At 73.8% G+C, this 22,836-nt stretch overlaps 6 protein-coding genes across 7 annotated transcripts; 2 read left to right on the top strand and 4 right to left on the bottom strand.

Moving 5' to 3' along the window:
• The first annotated feature begins 938 nt into the window (after window positions 1-938).
• Window positions 939-6,507, top strand: PRRT3 (proline rich transmembrane protein 3). Its single transcript, XM_076345864.1, has 4 exons — window positions 939-1,288; window positions 2,863-4,029; window positions 4,115-4,255; window positions 4,716-6,507. Exons 1-4 carry the CDS (start codon window positions 1,132-1,134, stop codon window positions 6,491-6,493), a joined length of 3,243 nt encoding a protein of 1,080 aa, XP_076201979.1. The 5' UTR covers window positions 939-1,131; the 3' UTR covers window positions 6,494-6,507.
• Window positions 6,508-6,770: 263 nt separating this feature from the next.
• On the bottom strand, window positions 6,771-10,277 carry CRELD1 (CRELD disulfide isomerase 1). The gene is made up of 10 exons (XM_076346473.1): window positions 10,059-10,277; window positions 9,427-9,509; window positions 9,228-9,338; window positions 9,062-9,153; window positions 8,761-8,937; window positions 8,543-8,638; window positions 8,353-8,436; window positions 8,118-8,213; window positions 7,891-8,034; window positions 6,771-7,779 (listed from the first exon to the last, which is right to left on the bottom strand). The coding sequence occupies exons 1-10, from the start codon at window positions 10,275-10,277 to the stop codon at window positions 7,559-7,561; spliced, it is 1,323 nt and encodes a 440-aa protein (XP_076202588.1). The 3' UTR covers window positions 6,771-7,558.
• A 790-nt stretch (window positions 10,278-11,067) lies between these two features.
• IL17RC (interleukin 17 receptor C) lies at window positions 11,068-15,626 on the bottom strand. Its single transcript, XM_076346455.1, has 17 exons — window positions 15,470-15,626; window positions 15,372-15,393; window positions 14,922-15,286; window positions 14,617-14,728; window positions 14,503-14,547; window positions 14,187-14,326; window positions 13,928-13,987; window positions 13,708-13,762; window positions 13,413-13,597; window positions 13,284-13,334; window positions 13,144-13,189; window positions 12,910-13,031; window positions 12,763-12,831; window positions 12,630-12,687; window positions 12,393-12,485; window positions 12,274-12,312; window positions 11,068-11,697 (listed from the first exon to the last, which is right to left on the bottom strand). The coding sequence occupies exons 1-17, from the start codon at window positions 15,560-15,562 to the stop codon at window positions 11,090-11,092; spliced, it is 2,163 nt and encodes a 720-aa protein (XP_076202570.1). The 5' UTR covers window positions 15,563-15,626; the 3' UTR covers window positions 11,068-11,089.
• A 399-nt stretch (window positions 15,627-16,025) lies between these two features.
• Window positions 16,026-20,397, bottom strand: IL17RE (interleukin 17 receptor E). Its single transcript, XM_076346457.1, has 16 exons — window positions 20,299-20,397; window positions 20,197-20,212; window positions 19,667-19,822; window positions 19,468-19,574; window positions 19,264-19,387; window positions 19,052-19,191; window positions 18,897-18,965; window positions 18,707-18,773; window positions 18,438-18,625; window positions 18,215-18,262; window positions 18,066-18,111; window positions 17,800-17,948; window positions 17,645-17,713; window positions 17,514-17,565; window positions 17,335-17,436; window positions 16,026-17,129 (listed from the first exon to the last, which is right to left on the bottom strand). Exons 1-16 carry the CDS (start codon window positions 20,395-20,397, stop codon window positions 16,525-16,527), a joined length of 2,037 nt encoding a protein of 678 aa, XP_076202572.1. The 3' UTR covers window positions 16,026-16,524.
• Window positions 20,398-20,533: 136 nt separating this feature from the next.
• JAGN1 (jagunal vesicle mediated transporter 1) lies at window positions 20,534-21,782 on the bottom strand. 2 transcript variants are annotated; one of them, XM_076346469.1, is made up of 3 exons: window positions 21,699-21,782; window positions 21,369-21,475; window positions 20,534-21,264 (listed from the first exon to the last, which is right to left on the bottom strand). In XM_076346469.1, the coding sequence occupies exons 2-3, from the start codon at window positions 21,455-21,457 to the stop codon at window positions 20,802-20,804; spliced, it is 552 nt and encodes a 183-aa protein (XP_076202584.1). In that variant the 5' UTR covers window positions 21,458-21,475; window positions 21,699-21,782; the 3' UTR covers window positions 20,534-20,801. The 2 variants fall into 2 exon arrangements, with proteins under 2 accessions (XP_076202584.1, XP_076202586.1); XM_076346471.1 differs by lacking the exon at window positions 21,369-21,475 and having other exon boundaries at window positions 21,699-21,768.
• Window positions 21,783-21,857: 75 nt separating this feature from the next.
• On the top strand, window positions 21,858-22,836 carry RPUSD3 (RNA pseudouridine synthase D3; the record flags this gene model as incomplete). The annotated part of the gene is given in 5 exon segments (XM_076346794.1): window positions 21,858-21,922; window positions 22,278-22,411; window positions 22,501-22,545; window positions 22,619-22,715; window positions 22,819-22,836. Coding segments are annotated over 5 exon segments (359 nt in total), but the record flags the coding sequence as incomplete, so codon positions are not given.

The following is a 22,836-nucleotide window of genomic DNA, read 5'->3' as shown; positions in this document are numbered from 1 at the left end:
CGGCTCTGTCCCGGGGCTGGCATCCCCAGCTGGGAGCCACCGCACTCCTGCGAGACGCAGCGGCCTTCCCACGGCACCACGCTTGCATCCCGGCGGAGCAGGTCCTGTCTCCCAGCCCGTACTCCCAGCGCGCACGGCCGCCGAGCTCGCCGTCTCTGGCTCCCTGCCGGAGCCAGCCGTGCTGCGAGGTGCGCGGGGCCCTGCGCATACCATTTCTCCTGGCCTTTGCTGCCGTGGGGCTGCCGGCACCTGTGTTTGTGGGGTCTTGTCCCACCCTGCACCGGAGGTCCCCAGGGAAGATGCTGGGGGTGCTCCCCACCCCCGGCAGCACAGCCAAGGGTGACGGCAGAGGGCACAGGGTGGCACCGTGAAACACCCGCAGTGGTCATGAAAATGCAAAGCTGGGCTCCAGGCTGTTTGTGGGCACTTAATTGGGGCAGTTCTCTCCTAAACTGGGGTTTTGTCCTGCTTCCTTGGGGAGAGCCCGGGAGAAGGGGGAGGACAGTGGCCAAAAGCCGGTGACACCCAGATGGCCACGGGCACAGGGGTGTGAGACTGCAGGTCGCATCCTCTGCCCGGCGTCCCCAGCTGCGCAGGCAGGCAGGCAGCCGCTGCAGCAGTACAGAGCGGGGCGCTCATCTTTTCATCTGCCAGTGAGTCACTTGGCAGAGGAGGAAACCGCTGACGGCACCGGGGACGTGGAGGTGGCTGCTGCACCCGTGCCTCACGCTCAAGGCGCCCCAACGACTGCGGTGTATGGGGCACAGCCGGCTCCCGCCCCACGGCCCCACCACACTCAGCACTGCGGCCGCCCTATCCGCAGGGTGAGACCAGCCAGCTGCGGCACAGCCTGGTGCTGGCAGTGCCCGGCGTGGTGCAGGCTCGCCGGCCGCCCCCCGGGGCTCTGCTGCTGCCCCGCGTGGCCTCCCCGGCACTAATCCCTGGATTAGCTGCCTGCCCTGCCTGCTTTGTGGGGGCCAGCGCGCCGGCATTGCCCAAATTCCCCAGCCCCTGTGCTCAGCTGGCTGCCGCAGCCCCCCGGCCCCGCTGCCCGCGCCCAGCCTGGCGGCACGGAGAGATGGACCGGGGCCCAGAAATGTCCCGCGCGCCCGCGGTGAGCCCAGCCCGGGCATGATGCCCTGGGGATGGAGAGGTGGCAGGGAGCAGGAGGGGGCCACTGCCTGCACGGCGCTGCCGAGGGGACCTGAGGTGCCACATGTCCCCGCTGACCTGAGCGAGAGGAGAGCGATGGCGGTGACCGGGGTTTGCCAAGGCTGCAGCAGTTCAGGTACTGCCCGAGGGAGCCGGGGTGCGTCACCGTGTGGGGCAGAGCCCTGGGCTGGTGTGACTCTGTGGCGCCGTGGCCTTGCCGATGCCAGCCCAAGCCCTGGCAGGGCGGGCAGCTCTCCAGCGGGACAATTAGCTGATTAGCTAATTACCTGCACCTTGGCAGGGCCCCAGAGCCCAGCGGCTGCCAGGGCGCTGTGTGCCCCGTGCAGGGCAGGCAGGAGGCGTGGGGCAGGCATGGGGCAGGCGTGGGGCAGGGGGGTGCCAGGGCCGCCCACGGACCTTCCCGGGGACCCCACCGGGGGGTGCCCGCAGCCCACCCCGCCTGCCCCATGGCTGCCGTGGGACCGGACTCGGCAACAGCCCCGCACTGGGGGGCTGCCTGCTCCCGGGGAGGGGGCCTGCCCGCTCTGCCCGCCCTGCCTGTCCCACAGGCAGCATCCCCTCTGCTGCCCTGCTGTGTCCTGCCCCGTGGGGACCTGCCCTGGTGCCCCACGCGGCTGCGCCCCGCGGGACCCGCCCCACGGCGGACCTGTCCCAGGGGAGCCCACCGCAGCTGAGCCCCACGGATGGACCCACCAGACGGGACCCGCCCTGCCCCCGGCCCTGCCCCGGCTCCCGGCCCCGCACGGCGGCCCCAGCCGTGCCCGGGCGCCCCGCGCCCCCCCTCCCGGTGCCGGGCGGGTTCCCGCGCGGGTGCCCGCGGCTCAGGGCGGCGCGTGACCGGCTGCCGCCGCCGCCGCCGCCCGCTCCGCCGCAGAGCCGGGCCCGCCCGCACCGGCACCGGCACCGGCACCGGCACCGGCACCGGCACCGGCAGGTCAGCGGGGGGGCTGCGGCCGGCACCGGCACCGGGGCCTCCCGGGCTGCGGCGGGCGGCGGGAGGGGGCTGGCCGCACCGCGGCCCGGGCACCGGGCACCGAGCACCGAGCAGCGGGGCCGGCCCGGCGCGCTGCAGGCGGGGTCCGCGGGATGCGGCGGCCGCACCGGCCCCGCTCTGGTCCCGCACCGGCCGCGGCCCGGACCCGCAGCGCAGCCCCGCCGGCTCCCGCACCCGCACCGCGGGGCCGCCGCCGCAGCCGGGCGGTCCCGGCCCCGTTCCCGGCCCGGCGGGGCTGAGCCGCGTGTGCGGCGGCGGCGGGGCGCGCCGGGCCGGGCATCCCCGCCGGGATGCAGCCGGGGACGCGCCAAGGTGAATGCTGCGCGCCGGAGCGGGGCCGCCGGCAGCGGGGACACCGGGAGGGGCACCGGGGAGGGGGACACTGGGGATGCTGGGGGTAGGGACCACTAAGCACCAAGGACCACCAGCACAGGGGACACCGGGATGGGGACTGCCAGCACCGGGGACGCTGGGAAGGGGAAGACTGGGAATGGGGCCACTGGCAGCAGGGACACCGGGGATGGGGACAGCTGGGCACAGGGCCTGGGGCCAGCCCAGGCAGAGACAGCCCAGCCGCTGGCTCCCTCCCCGGGCAGTGGGTTGCCGTGGGCACAGCAGCCCCACGGCCGGTGGCGTGAGCACCCCCAGGCAGACACCGCAGGTCCCGGCTCACCGAGCCCCCCCCATCCCCGCAGGGCGCAGGGCCGGCTGGGCGCTCACCATGGCTGTAGCACGGCTCGTCACCTGGGGGCTGCTCCTGGCCGCCGGGGTCCCCGTTGGTGCCCGGGGGACGCTGCCGGCAGGGCTGTCCCCAGGTGGGACCCCGCAGCGGGGCAGGGTCTCCCTGCACGGCCCTGCCTGGGGACAGCAGCGGCCGGGCCCATCCCCTGCCTGGGAGGCGTCGGGGGAGCCAAGCGGTGCCGGGGCCCCCAGGAGCGAGCACTGGGGGGGCGGCAGCCCCGTGCACTGGTCCCCACAGCTGCAGGCAGGGGATGCCACCGGGGCACCCCTGGGGACGGAAACCACCATGGCAGGTGCTGGGACCAGGGCCTGGCGGGATGGCGGCGCAGCCCCGGCTGTGGTGGAGGAGCCTCTCATCGCCCGACGAGGACACGAGGCTGAAGGCCAGGACAGCCCCCAGGGAGGGACCTGGCTGCCCCACGGCTCCACACTGGGGACACCGGCCCCCAAGTTGCCCACGGACAAAGGTCTGGGCTCCCCGGGGCCACCCTGGGCAGGGCAGGGCCTGTCCCTGGCCAGACAGAGTGCCACTGGGCCAGCCAGCACCCCCGGCCCTCGGCCGACCGTGTCCACCATCGCCCTGACCCCCGTGCCAGCAGCGGGGACAGGGATGGGGACAGGAGACGCCCACGCAGGGGGACAGCCAGCGACGGGGGAACTCACGACGGCCCTGGGCCTCCCTTGGGGCGCACAGCTCGCTCTGGCCAGCAGCCAGCTGGTCCCACTGGGCACTGTCACCATCCCCCACCCCACGGGCATGGGGCCAGCCCAGGCTCCCCACGCCAGCCCCAGCTCCACGCAGCCGGTGGGCAGCTGGAGAGACCTAGGGGGCCCCCCCAGCCCCTCCCCGGCTCTGTCCAGCTCTGCCACATGGCTGCCCCCCGCAGCCCCGTCCTGGGGGCTGGCCGAGCCCTGGACCCGGGTGCTCCCGGCCCACCAGCGCAGCACCCGGAGAGCTCCGCTCAACCGTGCCACCGCCAGCCCCAGGGACACAACCCCTCGAATGGACCCCAGGCTGACGGAGCAGCGGGGACCCCAGCCCGCCCTGGGGGCTGCCTTCGGCACCGGCCCCGCGCCACCGCCTGCCTCCAGCACGGTCCCCGCCGGTACCCTTGGCACAGGTAGGAACCGACACGGTGTGGGGGATCCCTCAGTGGGGACCAAGTCCCCGTGGGTGCCAGCACCTGGCTCTGTCCTCTCTCACAGGGCTGCTGCCTGAGGAGGACGTCGGCTCCCCGCAGAGGGTCCGGGGTGCTGTGGGCCCCGTGAGTGCCCCGAACACCACCAAGGCTGCCCCACGGCCGACGGTGCATCCCGCCACAGGAACGCCCGGGACCAGACACTCAGGTGATGCGGGCCACGGCCGAGCCCGCCCAGTCAGTCCCCGGTGGGAATGCCATGGGAGCCCATCCCCGGGGGATCGGGGCTGGCGTGGGGGATGGCAGCTATCTTGGGCCACCCAGCCAGGACACAGTGACACCTTCAATCAGGATTGTGCCTGGCAACAGCCCTAATCTACTCCTAAGATTAGTGCCAAGTGCCCGGCAGGTGGGATTTTTCCCAGGGGGGGGGTCAGGGGTCAGGGACGTGCCCAGGTCCGTGCCACCCGCAGCACCGCAGGTCCTGCCGGAGACCCCTGGGAGGTGCCGGTGGGCACAGCCCTGGCTGACACAGGGCCTCCCCCCCTGCGGTGCCGTGGCTGATGCATCCCAGCCACGGGGTACAGGTGGGGGCCGGGTGTCACTGAGTGGTGTGCATGGGGTCCCCCCCGCTCCCCACTGACTGTCCCCCTCCTTCCTGCCCACAGACACCCCAGAGATGCAGCCCCCCACCCACGGCACCACAGCCCCCTCGGCCACGTGGCGGCCAGCAGAGGTGACACCGCAGCCAGCCCCCCGGCATCCATCCACGCTGCAGCCGCAGCCGCAGCCGCAGCCCAGCCACCCCCCCCCAGCGCCAGGGACCAACGGGACGGGGCTGCGCTGGGCTGAGCTGCGGCGCCGGCTGGGCTTTGCCTGGGAGGCCCACGTCTACGGGGCGGCCGCCATCTTCTTGCTGCTGGCGCTGGGCTGCCTGGCCGGGCTGGCGGGGGCGGCCACCCTGCGTCCCCCCCACCTGCCCCACATTTTAGGGGCCCATGGGCTGCTGCTGGCCGCCTGCCTGCTGCGGGCCACCTTCCTGCTGCTGGACCCCTACGGGGCGCAGGGCCGCCTGCCCCACCGGGCCCTGCTGCTGCTCAGCACAGCCCCCTTCCCCCTGCTGCTCGGTGCCTTCGCCCTCCTGCTCCAGCGGCTCCAGCGCCTGGCCCAGCTCCGGCTGCTGCCGGTCTGGCTCCGGGGGCTGCCGGCACTGGGGGCCGCTGCTGCCTTGCAGAGCGCGGTGCTGGGGGCCGCCGACCTGCTCCCGCCCCGGCTGGGCCCCGCCGCCGGGCTGGGGCTGCAGGCGCTGGGCTGCGGGGCCGGGGTCCTGCTGCTTCTGGGGGGGCTCTGGGGGTGCTGGCGGGTGCTGCGGGCACCCCGGGAGGGACCAGGGGGCAGCGGGGGGCCAGGGCAGCGGCGGGGGGCCCAGGCGCTGCTGGCGGCTGCAGCGGCAGGGCTGCCAGTCTGCGGGCTGCAGCTCTACAGCGCCCTGTGGCTGCGGGGGGTCGTGGGCCCCCCCGGGCGCTTCTCCTGGCCCGGCTGGACAGCACAGCTCTGGCTGCGGGTCAGCGAGCTGGGCACAGCCTTGGCACTGCTGGTGGCTGCCGCCAAGCCGCTGTGCTGCCAGTGCCACCGCCGGAGCTCTGCCAGCCACTCCTGCTGGGCCAAGGCACTGCGGTACTTCTGCGCCAGCCACAAAGCCGAGGCACCCGAGTACCCCAACAACTGCTACGACTGGGCCGGCGGCAGCACCGGCGGCACCGTCCCGGAACGGGCACCCACCAGCGACATCTCCAAGAGCCTCATCCGCAACCCGGCGGAGCAGCTGCCCCTGCGGGCCCTCAAGGACAGCAACGAGGCCTGGGCGGCCGCCGCTGGCACCACCGGGATGCCGGGGCTCAGCCCCAAGTGCCCCAATGCAGTAGCCGCCCGCTCCTGCGCCGCCTTTGAGCAGGGCTCGTCCCCCTCCCTGGGGGAGCTGGCCTTCCGCCCACCGTCCCCCATCGACCTGCGCCGCAGCATCGACCAGGCGCTCTGCCGCCGACACCTCCTGCGCGACGGCCTCTTTGGCCGGCCCCGCCGCGGCTCCGGCACCTCGCTGCATGGCTCCCCGGCCCATGCCGAGACCCCTGCCTTGGGGCGCATGGTGCGGTGCAGCTCGCTAATGGAGCTGCCCGGCCCCCGGCAGCCCCCCGGCACAGTCACCGTCACCGTCACCGCCTCAGCCAGCTCGCTGGAGAGCAGCTCGCTGAAGATCAGCTGGAACCCCTGGCGCCACGGCCTGTCCTCGCCCGACAGCCTGCCCCTGGACGAGGCGCCCAGCCGGGCACCCCTCCTGGTGCCCGCCATGCCCCCCGGCTGGGAGCGCGAGGGCCCCCGTGGCTTCCCAGCCCTCGGCAAGGTGGCGGACACCCGCAGCCTCTCCAGTGACACCATCGAGCTCTGAACCAGGGAGACACAGGGACGGGCAGAGACTGGGGGGTACAGGGACAGGCGGGGGGGGGGTGTGGGGGTGTGAGCCCAGTGTGGGGGTCCAGAGGCCTGATCCTGCGCCGCTGAAGGGCTGGGCAGGAGGGGGGAGCTGGGCTGGGCCAGCTCCAATTGTGCCAAACCAGAGAATAAAAAGTTTATGTTGGGAAGAGGTGGCCCCATTGGCGTGCAGAGGCGGTGGTGGGGAGTAGCACCCCCGGCCCCCCCGGTCCCCCCGGCCCGAGTAGCTGGGCTGGGTGTGCAGAGCTTTATTTCCTGAGATACGGGCACACGGACAGATGGGCACACCCCGACAGACAAACCACAGACAAATGCAACGGCCACGCTCATGCATCCGGCAGGACACCCCCACCGGCACAGCGCCCCGTGAGCGGTGAGGGGCTCCCCCAACCCCCTGCCCCGCGGGAGCCCCCGGCCCCCCCAGCCTGGGAGGGGGGAAATGGACTCTGCCCAGGGACGTGGGGAGGAGGGGTTGGGGGGGGTGCAGCTCTCCCAGCCCCACGGCTCAGGGGAGAGGGGGGACCTAGCCCCCCGCTGCCCCACAGAGAACAGTCTCATGGGGGGGACACAACGTCCACGGGGCTGGCCAGCCCCCAGCCCGGGGAACGCTGGCTGGGCAGGCAGCGGGGCTGAGCTCTGCCAGCATCACTGCCCCGGCACCCGGCAGTGCCAGAGCACCCCCTGACCTGCCCCCACGCCCTCCCACCTGCCACGGTGCCGGGCCTCTCCAGCGCACGAGGAGCTGGGGCAGCATGCTGTGCCCACCCCCCGCAGTGCCGCACTCCTCGGCCTCACCGCACCAGCCGGAGGGGGCTGTGCAGGAGCCCCTCGGGACCAGGCACCCCCAGCTTGTTCTGCAGGAGGGAGGAGAGACCCTACGCTAACGGGGCTGGGGGACGCATGCAGGGCGCAGCACCGTGCACAGGATCCGGCCTCACCAGCCAGCCCCTGCTGGGGGGGGGGGCAGCCCTGCACCCCAGGCCGAGCCTGCCCCCCACATCCGCGCCCGGTAGCCCCAGAGCTATCTGCCCTTCATGAAGCCGTCAAGGACGCGGTCGCTGCGGTCAGAGAGCCAGTAGCCGGCCATGGCAGCCACAGCGCCAATGAAGATGGCAGTGAAGACCATGTCGCCTTTGGCGGCCAGCGTGGCGAGGGCGCAGATCATCACGCCGAAGAACATCTGCTGCAGCACCACCACCTCGTCCTCCGTCACGTCGTCGAAGAAGCCCTTCTCTGGGGCATCTGCAAGGATGGCGCTTGTAGGGGGGGCACGGCTGGGTGGGCAGAGCCCCCCACGGCCCCCCGCACCCCCTGCCCACAGCTCGTGCCCCCCCCCGCCGCGTCAGGCCATACCGGGGGGCTTGTCCTCCACACAGTGTCCGTCCTGCCGGACGTGGCCGCGGGCGCAGACGCAGCGGTAGCTGCCCTCCGTGTTCTCACACACCTCCTGCGCCCCCGTGCACACCGGCTCCTCGGGGCTGGCGCACTCATCCACGTCTGCGGGGGGAGGCAGGGCTCAGGCAGGGCTCGGGCAGCGGGGAGGGGGTAGAGCCGCCCCCCAGCCCGCGGGAGGCACTCACCCAGGCACTTGGCTCCATCCCGCCAGTAGCCCTTGTTGCATTTCTTGCAGCGAGCTGGCCCGGCACCCATGCAGCCGATGCAGGCCGTGGAGCAGTCTGCCGTGGGGAGAGGAGCCAGGGTTGCCGCCAGAGCCCTCTCCCAGCCCAGCCAGAGGCAACCCGGGCCGGGGCAGGGGGGCAGCCCCGAGCAGGGGGGAGCCACCCGCACAGAAATCCCCCCCCACCTTCGCCTGACCTCGGCACTCATAGGAGCCCTCCGTGTTGACGCAGAACTGGTTGGCTCGGCAGTGTGCCATCTCTGTGCCACACTCATCGATGTCTGGGGGAGAGGGGGAGACGGCCCCGCTGAGCCCTGGCTGCTGGGACGCAGCCCCCCGCGGCCGTGAGCTCGCCTGCTGTCCCCCCGGTCCCACCGCAGCCCTCACCGATGCAGCGGTGCTCATGCAGCACCCAGCCCCTCTTGCAGCGAAGGCAGCTGGAGTCCTCCGGCCCCGTGCAGCGCCCGCACGCCCGGTAGCACTCTGCAGACAGGGGAGAGCAGGCGTGGGCGCAGGCAGGGGGGGAGCTGCCTGCACCCAGTTCCAGGTCAGCACCAGGGTGGACCCCCAGCTGCGCAGCCCCGCCAGGCTGGACCCTTACCTACCGGCACATACCAGGTGGCTCTTGTTCCGCGAGGCCTCGTAGTAGCCGTCACCGCACTCAGCGCAGAAAGGGCCACCGTAGCCTGGGCTGCAGACGCACAGGCCGGTGCCGCGGCGCGTGCCGTCGCCATCGCACCGCCCGTTGCCACTGCAAGGCTGCCGGGGCCCGCCAGCACAGGCTGCACGGGGAGAGACCAGCCGGCTGGCAGCCAGGGCGGGGGGCTGCGTGGCAGGAGACCCATCCAGCCTGGGCAGCGCCACCGGCACCCCCGCTGGCACCCAGCTCATGCCACAGCTACTCACGCCGGCAGTCGGGGCCGTAGGTGCCAGGCGGGCAGCAGAGCGCCAGCCTGTCCATGCACAGCCATCGGAAGAAGTCGGGGTGCTGCTGCCGCCTGGGGAGGGGGGGACATGGCGCTCAGCCCCCTGCCATCCCTCTGTCCCCCCGTGTCCCTGTCCCCAGACTCACTCGTGGAACCACCACTGCTCCACGTGCTCCTCGCTCCGCTCCAGCAGCTGGTGGCAGGCGAAGTCCGAGGGGGAGCAGACACCCTCCAGCACCTCCAGCAGACGGGTCTCGCTGCGGGGACAGGGGGGCCAGTGTGGGGACGTGTCCCCCGGGAGCAGCTGGGGCCCCTCCCGAGCACCCCCGGCTGGGGGGCACCCACCTGTGCTGGTACTTGGCCAGCTTCTCCTCCTCCCAGGCCGTGTTGCCCCCGCCGAAGCCCTCGTGCTCCGTCCGCTCCAGGCCCTGGGCACGCGGCGGGGGGGGGGGCAGTACAGGCATGGGACCCCCAATAGCACCCCTCCCCGTAGGGTCGCCCCCCCAGGCCATGCCACCCTCCTCCCCCCAGGGACCCACCGCCCTCTCCCCTCCCCAGAGCCCAGCCGCTGTGCCCCCCCAGGACCCCTCCACTCCCTAGGGATGGTGTGGGGAGTGCCCCCCACCTCACCAACGTCCCCCCAGGCCGCCACCCCCCCTCCGGGGCCCTGTCACCTCCTTGCCCCCCCCGGCCTGTGCTCCCCCTGGGCCCCCCAACCACATCACCCCACCCAGGGCCCCCTTTGTCCCTGCTCGCCCGTCACCCTCAGACCGCGTCACCCTGCGCCGGGCCACCCCCCGCACCACAGGCCGCGTCCCCCACGCCTGTCACCCGTGGGCCTCCCACGCCCCTGGCTCCCCCCACAGCAGGGGCTGTGTCACCCCATAACCCCCCCAAGGCCCCATCACCCCCCCCCCCGTGGCCCCACAGGCCCCGTGTGTGTGTGTGTGTGTGTGTGTGCCCCCCCCGCCCCGCACCCTGCTGAAGCTGTCGGCGAGGCCGCGGCAGGCTCGGCAGGGCTCGGCCCCGTCCCGGTCCGGGTCCGGGTCCGGGTCCGCGTCCGGGTGGGCGCGGGCGGCCGCCAGCAGGACCCCCCCGAGGAGGGCGGCCCCCAGCAGGGCCCCCCCCAGCCCGGCCCCCCCCCGCCGGGCCGGCAGCGGCAGCAGCGCGGCCGCCAGGCGCCGCCGCGGCCCCATCCTCCTCCTCCTCCTCCTCCTCCTCCCCCCGCCCCGCCCCGCCCGCACCACGTGGGGCGCGGCCGCTGACTCAGCGCCCACCGCCCCCGCCAATGGCCGCGCGCCCGCCGCTGCCGACCCCCCCGCTCCCAGCCAACCCGCGCCGCCCGCCGGGCCCCGCCTCCCCGCGCCTTAAAGGGGCCACGGTCAAGGGCACCCGGCGCGGGGAGCGCGGATGGGTCGGGCCGGTGACACCGCACGGTCCGGGAGCGGCTCCCCGGAACGCACCGGCCCGGCTCCCGCCTGGCCTGGACGAGCCCCTCACCACCCGACCTGACTGGGCCGGTCCCCATCACCCCCCACCAGTCAAACCAGCCCAGGTCACCTTCCCCCTCCAGCCAAATTGGTCCAGTTCCCTCTCATCCCCCCAGATTGGCCCAGTTCCCTCATCCCCCCCTGAACTGGCCCAGTCCCCCCTCACCCCTCCAAAGTGGTCCAGTTCCCCTCATACCCCTGAACTGGTCCAGTTCCCTCTCACCCCCCCAAAACTAGCCCAGTTCTCCCTCATCCCCCCTGAACTGGTCCAGTTCCCCTTACCCCTCCCGAACTGGCCTACTTCCTCCTCATCCCCCTGAACTGGTCCAGTTCCCCATCCACCCTCCAACCAAACCAGCCCAGTTCCCCTCCACCCCCAACCAGCCCAGACCCCGCTCCTGCCCCCGACCCCCCCTTACCTCCCCATCACCCCTCACCAATCCACCCCAGTCCCCAACCTCCCCCCCACACACCCCACAGAGGATGGACCCGTGCATAGCAAAGCCACTGTCGCTGCTTTACTCCCCCACTGCCCGCTGCAGCCCCTCGGCTACCGCCGCCACGCACGGCTCCGGCCACCGGCCCCGCCGCCGACCCGGTCCTGCCAGCGCCCGCAGGAAACCCCCCACCTCGCTGGGCAGCGCGAAAGCAGGGGCTGCCCGCAGTGCCGGCGGCACCGCCGGCACCAAGGCCTCTAGCCGGGCCACCACGTAGCGCCCGTTGCCTGCCGCCAGCATCGGCACGGCACAGGACAGAGCCGCCGCAAACACCTCACAGGGTGCTACAGTGGGGACTTCATCGGGGCCGGGGCCATGCCGGGGGCCGGGGCCACTTTCAGTGGCCCCGGCCCCCGGCACGGCCCTGGCCCCGGAGTCCCACCGGCGTGCGGCAGCCACAGCCGCCGGGGAGAGAAGGAGGATGATGGTGTCACCGTCACGCAGCGCCCGCCGGTGCTGGGCGTGCAGCCAGGGCAGTGGCCCCCATGCCGCTACCCCGCTGCCACCTCCTGGTGCCGCCACCACTGCCAGCCCCAGCGGGTGCAGGGCCGCCGTCAAGGCGCACGCTGCCCGCTCTGCCGCCGGCTCCGCCGCATGCACCAGCAGTGCCCGCCGGCCTCGCAGCGGGCCTGGGGGGGTACCATCAGTGCCTGAACCCCGCCTGGGCACCCCATACCCACCCTATGGGGCAGCCATGCTGGGAAGCAGGCTGGGACCCCCCCATATGGGGGACCCACCCCCTGATCTGTCCCTCTACGTACTCTATGGGACAGCCACTGTGAGAAGCAGGCAGGGACCTCCACCAATGGGAGACCCACCCCCTGCTCTGTCCCCCAACTCCCCTACCTATCCTAAGGGACAGCCATGGTGGGAAGGAGGCTGGACCACTCACAATGGGGGGGGGCACCCATGATGGAGGGACGCACCCCCCACTCTGTCCCCCAACCCCTGCAGCACCCCCCGTACCCAAGCTAAGGGACAGCCACGGTGGGAAGCAGGCTGAGACCCCCCCCGATAGGGTTCCCACCCTCTGCTCTGTCCCCCTACACCCCTACCCACCCTATGGGGCAGCCATGGTGGGAAGCAAGCAGGGACCACACCTGATGGGGGGGACCACCCCCCGGCTCTGCCCCCCTGACCCTTGTGGGGAAGGCAAGGACATCCCTGCCCCCCCCCCCCAGACCCCAGGCTCGCCCCACACTCACCCTCGGAGCCGTAGTCAGCCCTCAGGGACTTCAGCCAGCCTGCGGGGAGGAGAGGCGGTGAGGCGGGGTCCCGGGGGGGATCCCGGGCCAGGCACGGCCCCCAGGCAGGCACCGCTCACCTTTCACGTCCTTCTTCAGCAGGAGCAGGAGCAGGAGGCAGGCAGCCCCCAGCAGCACCCCCATCCACACCAGCGCCCAGCGGGCACGCAGGTCTGCGGGCAGGGGTCAGCACCTGCCGAGGGTCCCCGGCACCCACCGATGCTCCCCGGCACCCGCCCGGTAGCTCCACAGGGTGGGTGCCCTCCCTCGGCCCCACACCAGCCCCCCTCTCCCCCGGCGCGGCCAAGGACACTCACATTTGTGCAGGGGACAGGCCCAGAGCATGACCCCGGTGCCATTCTCAGGGTGCCAGACCTGTGGGGACAGGGACAGGGACAGGTCACATGCTGCCTGGTCCTTGCCCGCTGCCCGCCAGCTGCCCGCACTGACCTGCCTGCACTGCCCCGCCGCCACATCCTGCCGCAGCTCCTGCTCTAGCAGCCCAGGGCGCCCGGCTCCCTGTGAAGGCAGCAGGGGGTGAGACGGCTGTGCTGCCAGTGCCACCACCGCCGGGACACGGGCGTCCCTGCCCCTTACCGCGCTGGCGAAGCTGGAGAGGGGCGTGCATGTGCCTTGCTCCAGGGCGCACAGCGAGGCGTTCCCCCCGCGCTCCCTGCGCTCCAGCAGCAGGAGGTCATCGGTGCGGCCGGGCAGCGCTCCTGGGGATGCAGGAGGTTGGGGGGGGGGGCGGCGGCCAGGGGAGGCCAGGGGGGGCTCACCCCACAGCCGGACCCCGGGCTGACCCTGCCCTCCCACCCTGGCAATACTCACGGTCCCGCAGGCACTGGGTCAGCCGGACCTGCCCACCGCTCCACACCTACCCCAGAAAACGGGTTAGCAGTGCCTGGGGCTGCCCATGGGGCAGCCGTGGGGCAGCCGTGGAGCAGCTGTGGGGCAGGGAGGTGTCCTACCTGCATGCAGAGGTTGGGGTGCGGCTGCAGCCCCCCAAACTCCTGGGGTCCCTGTGGGCGGAAGGGATGCCCCATCAGTGCCACCTGCGTCCCCCCTGGGCCCCCAGCACCCCACGGAGCCCCACTCACCTGCCCCACAGCGGGCTGCTGCAGGCTGGGCAGGGCTTGGCAGGGCCCGGCGGGCTCCGGCTGCCAGCAGGGCACCAGCTCAGCCGGGAGGTCACAGGGGGCCGAGAGGGAGCAGGTCAGCGCCTGCCCCCCAGTGTGCAGGACCAGCTGGCTGCGCGCCCACAGCCGCTCCCAGGCCTCGGTGTCTGTGGTGGCACCAGGAGAGGGGTGTCACCCCCGTGCCGTGTCCCCTCGGGTCCCCCTGCATCCCAGCCCCCCTGCGACCCAGCCTGCCCCAGCCCCGCAGTGTGGGTACCGTTGGAGAAGGGGCACAGGGTGGCCCGCGGCGGGTCCTGGGTCTCCGGCCAGACCTGGAGGGGAGAGACAGAGAGAGGAACAAAAGGATTTGGGGCACCCAGGTTGTGACCGTGACCCAGCTGGCCCCCTTGGGATGCTGGAGGGGGTCGCACAGTGCCTGGAGCCCCTCTGCTTTGGCAGCAGCCCCGTCACCCCTGCGGTGCCCAGCGGGTGCCCACCTGCAGGCAGAGGCAGGGCAGCACCTCGTCGGCCGGCAAGCTGTAGTTCATGGGGCCGCTCTGCCGCCGGGAACCAGACGTGGGTCATCCCGCAGCAAATCGCCCCCCAGCAGGGTCACCCAGCCTAGGGGGACCCACACCCCAGGGACTGCCTCCCAGCACCCTGCCTGTAACACAGACATGGCTTCCCGGGGACGGGGGGGGGGCAGCGGCCAGAGCCTGGCCAGCTTGGGCAGTCAGGGAAGGGGTTTGTACTCACTGTGGTCACCGTGCGCCCTGACCCACCAGCGCCGTGGCTCTGGTTGTGGTAGAGCCGGAGAGTGTAGCTGTGCCCTGCCATGGCCCCCTGCACCTCCACGACCACCTCCTTCGGCCCCGGGGAGACCTGCAGCCTGGGCACTGTGCCGGAGGCGGCTCAGGGCACCCGGCACCACCCGCCCGGCACCGCAGCACAGGGCACGGCACCCCGGGGGTCACCATCTCCCCCAGCACCCACCGCCCAGACCTCCCCAGGGGACGCGCACCAAGGCAGGGGAGTCCCGGCGCTGCCATGGCCGGGGGATGCCAGCACCTACCTTGGCACTGGGGGACGGCAGCCTGTGCCGCAGGCCACGAGCAGTCTGTGGGAACAGGGGGTCAGCGGGCAGGGGGGACAAGGGCCGCTGCGGCAGGGCACGCCGGGGGCTCACCTGGCACCCGCTGCCACTGGCTCAGCCTCCGGCGGCTGCGCGAATTGGTGTACGCTGTGACGTGGAGCTCGGAGCCCAGCGGCGCCTCAAAGCACCGGAAGGTCACCCAGCCCTGGGCAGGAAAACCACCACCGCGCTGTGGCAAGGCACCAGCACTGCTGGCACCTGGCTCCCCGGGGCACGGGGAACGGGACCACTGTGCCACGGAGATGCACCGGTGCCAGCACCCGGATCTCCACGCACCGCAGTGCCCAGGGAGTGCCGGTGGCGGGGACACTCATCTCTGGCGCCTCGCACCTACGTACCAGGGGTCGGCCGGGAAGCGTGGGGGCCAGGGGCACCCGGACCTCCACAGCCACGCAGCGGGAGAAGGCGTACGCGTGCCCGGAGAGCAGCAGCAGTCCGGTGATGTTAGGCTGGGACGAGGCAGCCCCATCCATCGGTGACCACCGTTCCCCCTTGCCACCGTCCTCTGCCCCGGGGATGCCCGACGACGCTGGGCAGCGGGGCTCGCCGGTGCCAGGTGGCAGGGCCAGGCGCAGGCGCGCCTCCAGGCAGGGCAAGCAGGCCACGGGCCCGGTGCAGCGCAGCGCCGGCTCCAGCTGCAGCCGAGCCAGGACCAGCCCGCAACCGGGCCCCAGCGGCTCCGTCCCGCACAGCATGTCGGTGTCTGGGGGGAGATGGAGGGTGGCCATGGGTGCGGGGTCCCACACCCCGGGTGGGCTGGGGGCCATGGCAGCGGCGATGGCACTTACCCAGGAGGCGGCAGGCGAGGCCCTGGGGGGAGGCGGGGGTGAGGCCAGCGCCGGTGCCGGGGTGCCCGCTGGCCCGCGTGCCGGCGACGCCGACCCACCTGGGAGCAGGCCAGGGTGTCGCGGGGGGCCCCGCGCCCACCCACCGCCAGCAGCAGCAGGGGCAGCAGCAGCAGCTGCCCCAGCGGGCGCATGGCGGGGCCGGGGCTGTGGGGCGCCCCGGCCCCACGCCGTCCACTCCCGACGGCCCCGCTCCCGGCTCCACGGGCCCCACCGCCGCCACCGGCTCCCGCTTCCTGCTCCGATCCCGGACACCCGGGTCCTAGCGCGGCGCCCGCGACCGCCCCGGGGTGGGGCCTCCCCGCTCCCGCTCCGACCCAGGGACGAGCTCCACGCCCCGGCACTGCCGGGAGGGCTCGGGGCCCCACGGGGGACCAGGGCGGCCCCATGGCTCGGGCTTGGGGCCTGCCCCTGCCCCACGGCGTGGGCACGGTGCCCAGGCCAGCCCCGGGGAGCCGGCAGCGGGACGCGGTGTGGCAGCCGTGCCGGGAAGGGCCGTGCGTCCCCTCGCCCGCCGTGCCGCAGGGGGCAGCGGGACGCCCCCACCCCGCCACGGGGCACCAGCCGAGCCCCGGCGCACCAGACGGACAGCAGGGCAGCGTGAAACGGTGCCTTTATTGCTCCCACCGCAGAGAAGGTCCTGCTGATGGCACAGGAGTGAGGAGCCGGACCAGGCTGTGCCCGCCAGCCGGCCCCCCCAGCCCCCCGTGCCCGAGCAGGGCAAGGAGCCCCCCACCACCCGGCTTCTTCCAGCGCCGCCCTGGCCTCTCGCCCAGCCATGGTGTCCTGAGGAGCCTTCCCGGGTCCCGGCTCTCCTCCGGAGCAGGTCCCTGTGTGGAAATAAAGCTGCCCCCGCCCGGGGCAGCACCTCCTCTCCTGGCCGCAGCACATCCCGTGGCCGGGGCCAGTCCTGCTTGGGCCCCCGTGGCACCCATGGCCCCTGCCCAGGGCACCCACGGGCACCCCTCCTGCCGCCGCGGTCAGCACGCTCAGCCGAGCCCCACACCTCCATGACGGGGCCCCTGCCCTCACCGGGTAGCTGCGCCCAGCACCGCCAGCCCCGCAGCAATGCCCAGCTCAGACCTGGCACGGGCCCTCAGGTGCCTGTGGCCGTCCCGGGGGGCTGGGGTGAGGGGCTGCCCTCCCCAGCCCCTGCCTCCAGCAGCCGGTGCAGGAGCCCCTCCACCCTGCCCCGGCAGCGGCGGGGGGCCGGGGGGCTGCCCCGCAGGGCACCCAGCAACCGGGGCAGCTGCCGGGGCAGACGGTAGGTGGGCAGGGGCCGGAGGGGCCGGGGGACGTCATGGGGGCTGCAGAGCCGGCTGAAGTAGGCCAGCACCCAGCCGCCGCCGCGGCCCGCTGCTCCCAGCTCCCCGTGCAGGCAGGCCATGGCCGCCCCGAAGACGTCGTGGGCATCCCCGGGGATCCCACCGGCTACCCCGACCTGCCACCGGTGGAAAAGCCGGGCACTGCCCCGGCTCCAGAGGAGGAGGACGGTGCCGTGCTGGCGGCCCACACGGCCCCGCTGGGCATAGAGCCAGGGCAGGGCACCCGCATGCCCCACACCACTCGCTTCCCACAGGTCCAGGCGCACGTCGCAGCCCAGCCCCGCGCGCAGCCGCTCGGCCAGGGCACACACCAGCCCCAGGTGCTCCTCTGAGTCCGGCGAGTACAGCAGCAGCACGGGGCGCCCGCCCGGGGCACCTGCGGGACAGAGGGGACAGCAGTGATAGCCCTGCCCCGAGCCCCCCTGGCATCCCCTGGGGACACCCTGGCATCCCCCAAGGGCACTCCAGTATCCACCATACTGCCCCAGGTCCCTCTGCAGCCCAGGGAGCCGGCACCCACTGGCACCCCAGCCCCACGGCCACTGCCTCCCCATCCCACAGCCCCCTGGGGTGCCCCTCACCGGCAGCCGGCCTCCAGGCTCCACGGCAGTTGAGGAGCAGCACGGTCACCACCAGCCCTAGCGCCAGTGCCAGCCCCAGCAGCCCAAAGTGCCTGCGGGAGACTGGGAGAGGGGTGGTGAGGGGGGGGGCATCCACCCACCCCCACGGCCCCCCGCAGCCCCCCGGGACCCCCTCTCACCATCGGGGCAGAGCAGCTGCTTCCGGGCAAAGTGCACGTCTGAGCGCCACACCTGGGGAAGGGACTGGGTGAGGTGGGGCCAGGTTGGGGTCCCCCCCGCGGTGCGGGCGCCAGCGCGGGGGTCACCTTACCAGCACGCAGCTACCCAGGACCTGCACTGGCAGCAGCAGCGCCAGCTCCCCCGGGGCAGAGCCCTCCGGCTGCAAAGCACAAGGGCAGGCTCAGCGTGGGTCGGTCGTGTGTGTGTCGTCCCCCCCCGTGTCCCACCCAGCCCCGTGCCGCTCACCTGCGTGACGGTGTAGAGGGGGGCCTCAGGCTCGCACTGCCCGCCCCGGCGCTGGCAGAGGGCTGCACTGAAGGCCGCGGGGACGCTGGAGGTGAGGCGCAGGCGCAGCTGCAGCCCCCGGGTGCTCACCGAGACGTTCCAGGCGGTCTCTGCAGCCACCATAGAGAGAGGGGGGATCACAGGATGCCCCAGGGGATGAGGGGTGCGAGGGACCCCGGGGATGGGCTGTGCTCAGCCCAGGGGTGCCCCCCGCCCACAGAGCTCACCTGGACGGTGAGGACACTCCACATGGCTGCTGTTCCCATAGGAGAACTGGAGGGAGCGGGGGTCAGCAGAGGGGCTGGGTGAGTCGCCATCGCCCACCGCTGCCCCCCAGCCCATTCCAGGCGGTGCCCACCCGACTGCGGGGGCTTACCCGGAAGCAGAGCTGGGGGTGCACGTCCACCTTGTCCAGCGTGTATGCCTAGTACGGGCAGAGAGCGCATCACCGTCCCCAACTCGTGAAGCCTACGGGCACCCCAGTGCCTGCCCACCACCCTCGAGGGACCCTGGGGCCCGGCAGGTGCCCCAGCCAGGGACATGGCTCTGCACCCCTCCGGGCTGGTGCCCTGTGGCACCCCAAGGCCAAGATCCCTCACCTGCTCCTCCTCGCTGGCTGTGGAGTTGGGGACGTCGTGGCAGGGCGCAGCCTCAGCCACCGCCTCCTTCCAGCACAGGGTGGCCCGGGGGCGCAGGGGGCAGCTGGCGCTCAGCACCATTGCCATCTGGTCCTTGCCACTGGCGCTGTAGTCATGGAAGCGCACCGACGACCACAGCTCGGGGCCATCTGTGGGACATGGCGTCAACGGGGTGGGGGGACAGCCGGGGGGACCCCTGGGACACGTCTCCCCTCCCCACGGGCACTCACAGGCGGCCGGCTGGTCGCGGAAGGGGCAGCGCTTGCTGCGCGGGCTGTCATGGTGGGGGTAGGAGGCCTGGGGGAGCAGAGCGGGGCAGTCAGGGCAGGACGTGCCCCCAACCCTCCTGCCTGCCCTCGCCACACGGGCAGGGACGGGCAGGGGAGAGGGGCCCAGCGGCCGCAGGGGAGGGCGACGCACCTCGATGCACAGGCAGGGCACCAGGAACTCATATGGCAGCGAGACGCGGCGGCCCCCCAGCACCAGAACCTGCGGGTACAGAGGCAGCATCAGCTGGCGGGGTGCACAGCCCCCAGCCCGGGATGGGGGTGGCCGGGGGGGCCTAGAGCCATTACCTGCCGGTGGAAGGGCCGGGGCAGCTCCTCGCACTCCAGGGCCAGCTGGTGGCACAGCCGCACCATCAGGGCAGGGCCCTCAGGCACCCACACCTCGACGGCCCGTGCCTCGGGGACCCAGGCATGGGTGAAGACGGGCCCTGCGGAGCAGGCGGGGGTCAGCCGGCGCCGGCATCCCCCCGGGACACCCCCGGTGTCCCTCCCAGCCTCACCGGGCAGCTCGGCGGTGACCAGGTGGCTGCGGCTGAGGGCCAAGCCTCGGTCAGGGATGGTGTGGAGGGAGACGAGGACCTGCCACCCACTCTCCGCCGGGAAGCAGTCGAACTGCACCTGCCACTGCGGGGAGCGGGGGGGGTCAGCGGGACACCCACGGCTCCGGCGTCCGGCCCCAGCCCCACGGTCCGCCCCGGACTCACCGGCGAGCTGCCCGGTGCCCGGTGCCGCCGCCACACCTGCAGCCAGCCGGCCCGGTTGGAGCCCAGCTCCAGGAAGTTGAGCTGCAGCCCGCGGACACCGCCGAGCCCTGCGAGAAAGCGGCGTGGGGTGCTGACACGGGTGGGAGGACGAGCCGCCCCCCACCCGGGGATGCCCGGCCCCGGCCGCCCCTGCCCGTACCTGCGGCGGGGAGGGCCAGGCGCACCCGCAGGCAGGGCTGGCAGGGCTGCGAGGGCAGGCACAGGCGGGCCCTGCTCAGGGCCAGGGCGGGCGGCTTCAGCGGGGGCCCGGGCCGGGCCGGCCGGCGGCAGCGGGGGCGGCTCAGCGTGCTGTCGGCTGGCGGGGGGGAGAGCAGAGAGGGGGCGGCCGTGCGCCGGGGGTCCCGCCTACCGCCGGCACCGGGAGCCCCCTGCACCGGGAGCCCTCGGAAGGGGGAGCCCCGGGGACCGGGAGTGCCGGGCAGGGGGAGCTCTGCACACCGGGAGCCCCAGGGACCGGGAGTCCTCGGGGACCGGGAAAGGGAAGCCCCGGGCAGGGGGGAGCCCTGCGCCCCGGGGACCGGGAGTCCCCTCCCCGCCCTCCAGGACCCGGTAGCCGCGGGCGGGGGGAGCCCCGCCATCCCGCCGCCCCCTGCAGGACCCGGCAGCCCCGGGCAGGGGCTGCCATCCCGGTCGCAGCCCTGCCCCGATCCCGGCCCCGCCGCTACTCACCGGTGGCCCGGCACTCCTGCAAGCAAAGAGAGGGGGGTGAGCGCGGCGCCGCCCGCCCCCCGTCGCCCCCCGCCCGGCCCCCGCCGCCCCCCCGGCGCTCACGAAGTTGGCGGAGACCCGGAGGCGGGTGACGGCGGCCCCGGCCCCGGCCAGCAGCAGCAGCAGCGCGGCGGCAGCGGCGAGCAGCACCGGGCGCCCCATGGCCGAGTCGCCGCCGCCGCCGCCGTTCCCCGCCCCGCCCCGGGCCGGCCCCGCCGCATTCCTCCGCCGGCCCGTGCGGCCCCGCCGCGCCCCCCCCCGCTGCCAGGCGGCGCTTCCTGCGACGCAGACACGCGTGGGAGCGTGGAGGGTGCTTTATTTCCATACAGCAACACGCGGAGGAAGGGGCACCCGCACCCCGGGGGGGGGGGGGGGGGCGGCGGGGACCCTCCACGGCCCGAGAGCCGCCCCCCACACCCCCCCCCGCATGTGAGTACAGAGCCGTGGTGTGGCTCAAACGCGCACGTTGGTCCCCGTGGACCCCCACCCACCGGAGCTGCGCCAGCGCCGCCCCACGGGGCCCGGCTGTGGAGCTCCGGCCCTCACGGAGCCCACCCCGTCCCCACTCATTTCTTCTTCTTCTCCTGCGTGCTGGTGAACCAGGAGTCCAGCAGCTTCTTGCTGTAGTAGAGCTGCCAGCCGTGCACCTGGGCGGCCACCACCACCACCAGGTACATGACGGAGACGGCCGAGAAGCCGAAGATGAAGCGGTAAGCTTTGCCGTGACGGTAGAGCTGCTGCGCCATGGGGAACATCTCCATGGCCCCGTAGATGAGGGGAGCCACGGAGAAGAGGCCGGTGCTGATCATGGAGAGCACCAGGTAGCTGATGTTGTTGCGGGGGAAGGAGAGGAGGCCCAGGAGGGAGGGCAGGATGCTGAGCAGGTAGGGGTACTCCCACTGGTAGGGCATGGCCACCTGGTCGTGGGGCAGCAGCTTGAGGTGCCCCACGCACATCTGGGCCAGCAGCAGCAGCCAGATGCCCACGTGCGTGTAGATCAGCTTCTTGATCTCCGACTTGAGGGCCACGCTGGGGAGAGAGGGTGGCTGTCAGTGCCTGCTGGGGGGACCCGGCCCCCACCGGAGCCCCGGGGGAGGCCGCCGCCGGCTCCTCCCCAGCGGCGGGACACCTACCTCATCTGGTAGTGGGAGGCCACGCGCTCCCGGTGCTGGAAGTCGCTGCCATCGGTGCCGGCGGCGCGGGGGCCCCCGCGGGAGGCCATAGCACCGGCACAAGCTGCCTGCGGAGGCGCAGCGTGAGGCGGCAGCGGAGCGGGCGCCCCCCCACCCCGGCTCTCCCTGCGGTAGCCCCCCGGGCCTCCCTCCCCCAGTGACAGACCCCCGTGACAGCTCCGGGACCCCCTTTCCGTGACTGCCCTGCCCCCGCCCGACCCCCCCCCCGGGACAGCCCCCCGGGCACCCCCACAGGTGACGCCCCGGGGCCCCCGGCCCGCCGCGCCCCACCTGCCAGCGGGACGCTCTGCCCGCACTTCCGCCTGTCTACGGCCGCGGCCGCCGGCTCTGAACGCCTGGGCGGCCGCTCTGCGCGCCCGGAGGCTCGGCTCTATGGCCGCGGCGGGGCGCCCCCTCTCGGCCCCGCCCCCGCGCAGGCGCAGTGCCGGCATGGCGGGCGGGGGCACCGCCGCGCGCGGGCTGGCGCGCGCGGCGCAGGGGGCGCGCGCGCGCGGGTTAGCGGGCGCGGGGCGCGCGCGGAGGGGGGGGGGGGCCACGCGAGGGCGCGGGGTTGCGGGGGGGGGGGGGCGCGCGCGGGGGCACGTGTGGGCAGGGAGCTGTGGCTGGGGGGCACCCCTGGGGGTGCACACGCGTGGGCGCAGAGGTTACGGGGTGCGTGTGGGCGTGGGGACACACGTTGGGGGGGCACATGCGCGAACGCAGGGGCTGGGGGAGCGCGGGGGGTGCACGTGTGGGTGCAGAGTGGCTGTGGGTGCAGGGGCGCGCGTGGGGGTGCGATCAGATTTGGGGGTACACGCGTTGGGGGGGGGGGGGTCGGCCATGGAGGGGTGGGGCTGTGGGAACACGCAGGGCAGGGGGAGTGGCCAGGGGCGGGGGGGGTGTCCCACTCGTGCCCCCAGCCCACTCCACCCCCCGCAGGTGGGGGCGGCTGGGCCCTGAGGAGACGCTGGGGCTGCTGGAGGCCTCCGTGGTGCACCGGGAAGGTACGGGGGGGGGGGGGGGGGGGGGGGGGGGGGGGGGGGGCGGGGGTGCGGGGGGGGGGCCGCATCCTGACCAGGCGTCCCCTCGCCAGGAGCCCTGCTGGCGCTGAGCAAGCCCCCCGGCCTGCCCGTCCTGGGTGAGTGCAAAACTGGGGGGGGGGTGGGGTGGTGGTGGGGGTGTCCCAGCAGGTGCTGACGCCCCCTTCCCAGGGCGCCCTGGAGAGCTGAGCCTGGTGGCACTGCTGCCGGCGCTGAGACGGCGCCTGGGCCTCCCCGCCGAGCTCCACGTGGTGAAGGCTCCCGCCAGGTATGGTTGGGGGGTGCCGGGGGGGTGGTTCAGGGGGTGCCAGCCCTCCCCCCCCCCCCCCCCCCCCCCCCCCCCCGGGGCTCAGAGCTGCCATGTCCCACAGGGAGTGCTCTGGCCTCGT

The sequence above is a fragment of the Aptenodytes patagonicus genome, chromosome 8, assembly GCF_965638725.1.
Source record: "Aptenodytes patagonicus chromosome 8, bAptPat1.pri.cur, whole genome shotgun sequence".
Taxonomy (NCBI): domain Eukaryota; kingdom Metazoa; phylum Chordata; class Aves; order Sphenisciformes; family Spheniscidae; genus Aptenodytes; species Aptenodytes patagonicus.
Note: the sequence above shows the minus strand (reverse complement) of the source record. Positions and strands in the feature narration are given on the sequence as shown.

Bases quoted from the DNA above. Each gene is read 5' to 3' on its own strand.
- IL17RC (XM_076346455.1), bottom strand. From the start codon at position 15,562: ATGCGCCCGCTGGGGCAGCTGCTGCTGCTGCCCCTGCTGCTGCTGGCG. The intron at 13,988-14,186 runs GTGAGTACAAAC...TCCCGGCGGCAG, and splicing joins CAGGGCGCACGGTGACCACA to AGCGGCCCCATGAACTACAG. The intron at 12,688-12,762 runs GTCAGTGCGGGC...CTGTCCCCACAG, and splicing joins CGGCGGGGCAGTGCAGGCAG to GTCTGGCACCCTGAGAATGG.
- CRELD1 (XM_076346473.1), bottom strand. From the start codon at position 10,277: ATGGGGCCGCGGCGGCGCCTGGCGGCCGCGCTGCTGCCGCTGCCGGCC. The intron at 9,339-9,426 runs GTGGGTGCCCCC...CTGTCCCCGCAG, and splicing joins CTGGCCAAGTACCAGCACAG to CGAGACCCGTCTGCTGGAGG. The intron at 8,639-8,760 runs GTAGGTAAGGGT...CCCTGTCTGCAG, and splicing joins GAGCCACCTGGTATGTGCCG to AGTGCTACCGGGCGTGCGGG.
- JAGN1 (XM_076346469.1), bottom strand. From the start codon at position 21,457: ATGGCCTCCCGCGGGGGCCCCCGCGCCGCCGGCACCGATGGCAGCGAC. The intron at 21,265-21,368 runs GTAGGTGTCCCG...CTCTCTCCCCAG, and splicing joins GCCTCCCACTACCAGATGAG to CGTGGCCCTCAAGTCGGAGA.
- PRRT3 (XM_076345864.1), top strand. From the start codon at position 1,132: ATGATGCCCTGGGGATGGAGAGGTGGCAGGGAGCAGGAGGGGGCCACT. The intron at 1,289-2,862 runs GTACTGCCCGAG...CCATCCCCGCAG, and splicing joins CCAAGGCTGCAGCAGTTCAG to GGCGCAGGGCCGGCTGGGCG. The intron at 4,256-4,715 runs GTGATGCGGGCC...TCCTGCCCACAG, and splicing joins GCCCGGGACCAGACACTCAG to ACACCCCAGAGATGCAGCCC.
- IL17RE (XM_076346457.1), bottom strand. From the start codon at position 20,397: ATGGGGCGCCCGGTGCTGCTCGCCGCTGCCGCCGCGCTGCTGCTGCTG. The intron at 19,192-19,263 runs GTGAGGCTGGGA...CCTGCTCCGCAG, and splicing joins GGTCACCGCCGAGCTGCCCG to GGCCCGTCTTCACCCATGCC. The intron at 17,566-17,644 runs GTAAGGTGACCC...TCCCTTCCCCAG, and splicing joins TCCTGGGTAGCTGCGTGCTG to GTGTGGCGCTCAGACGTGCA.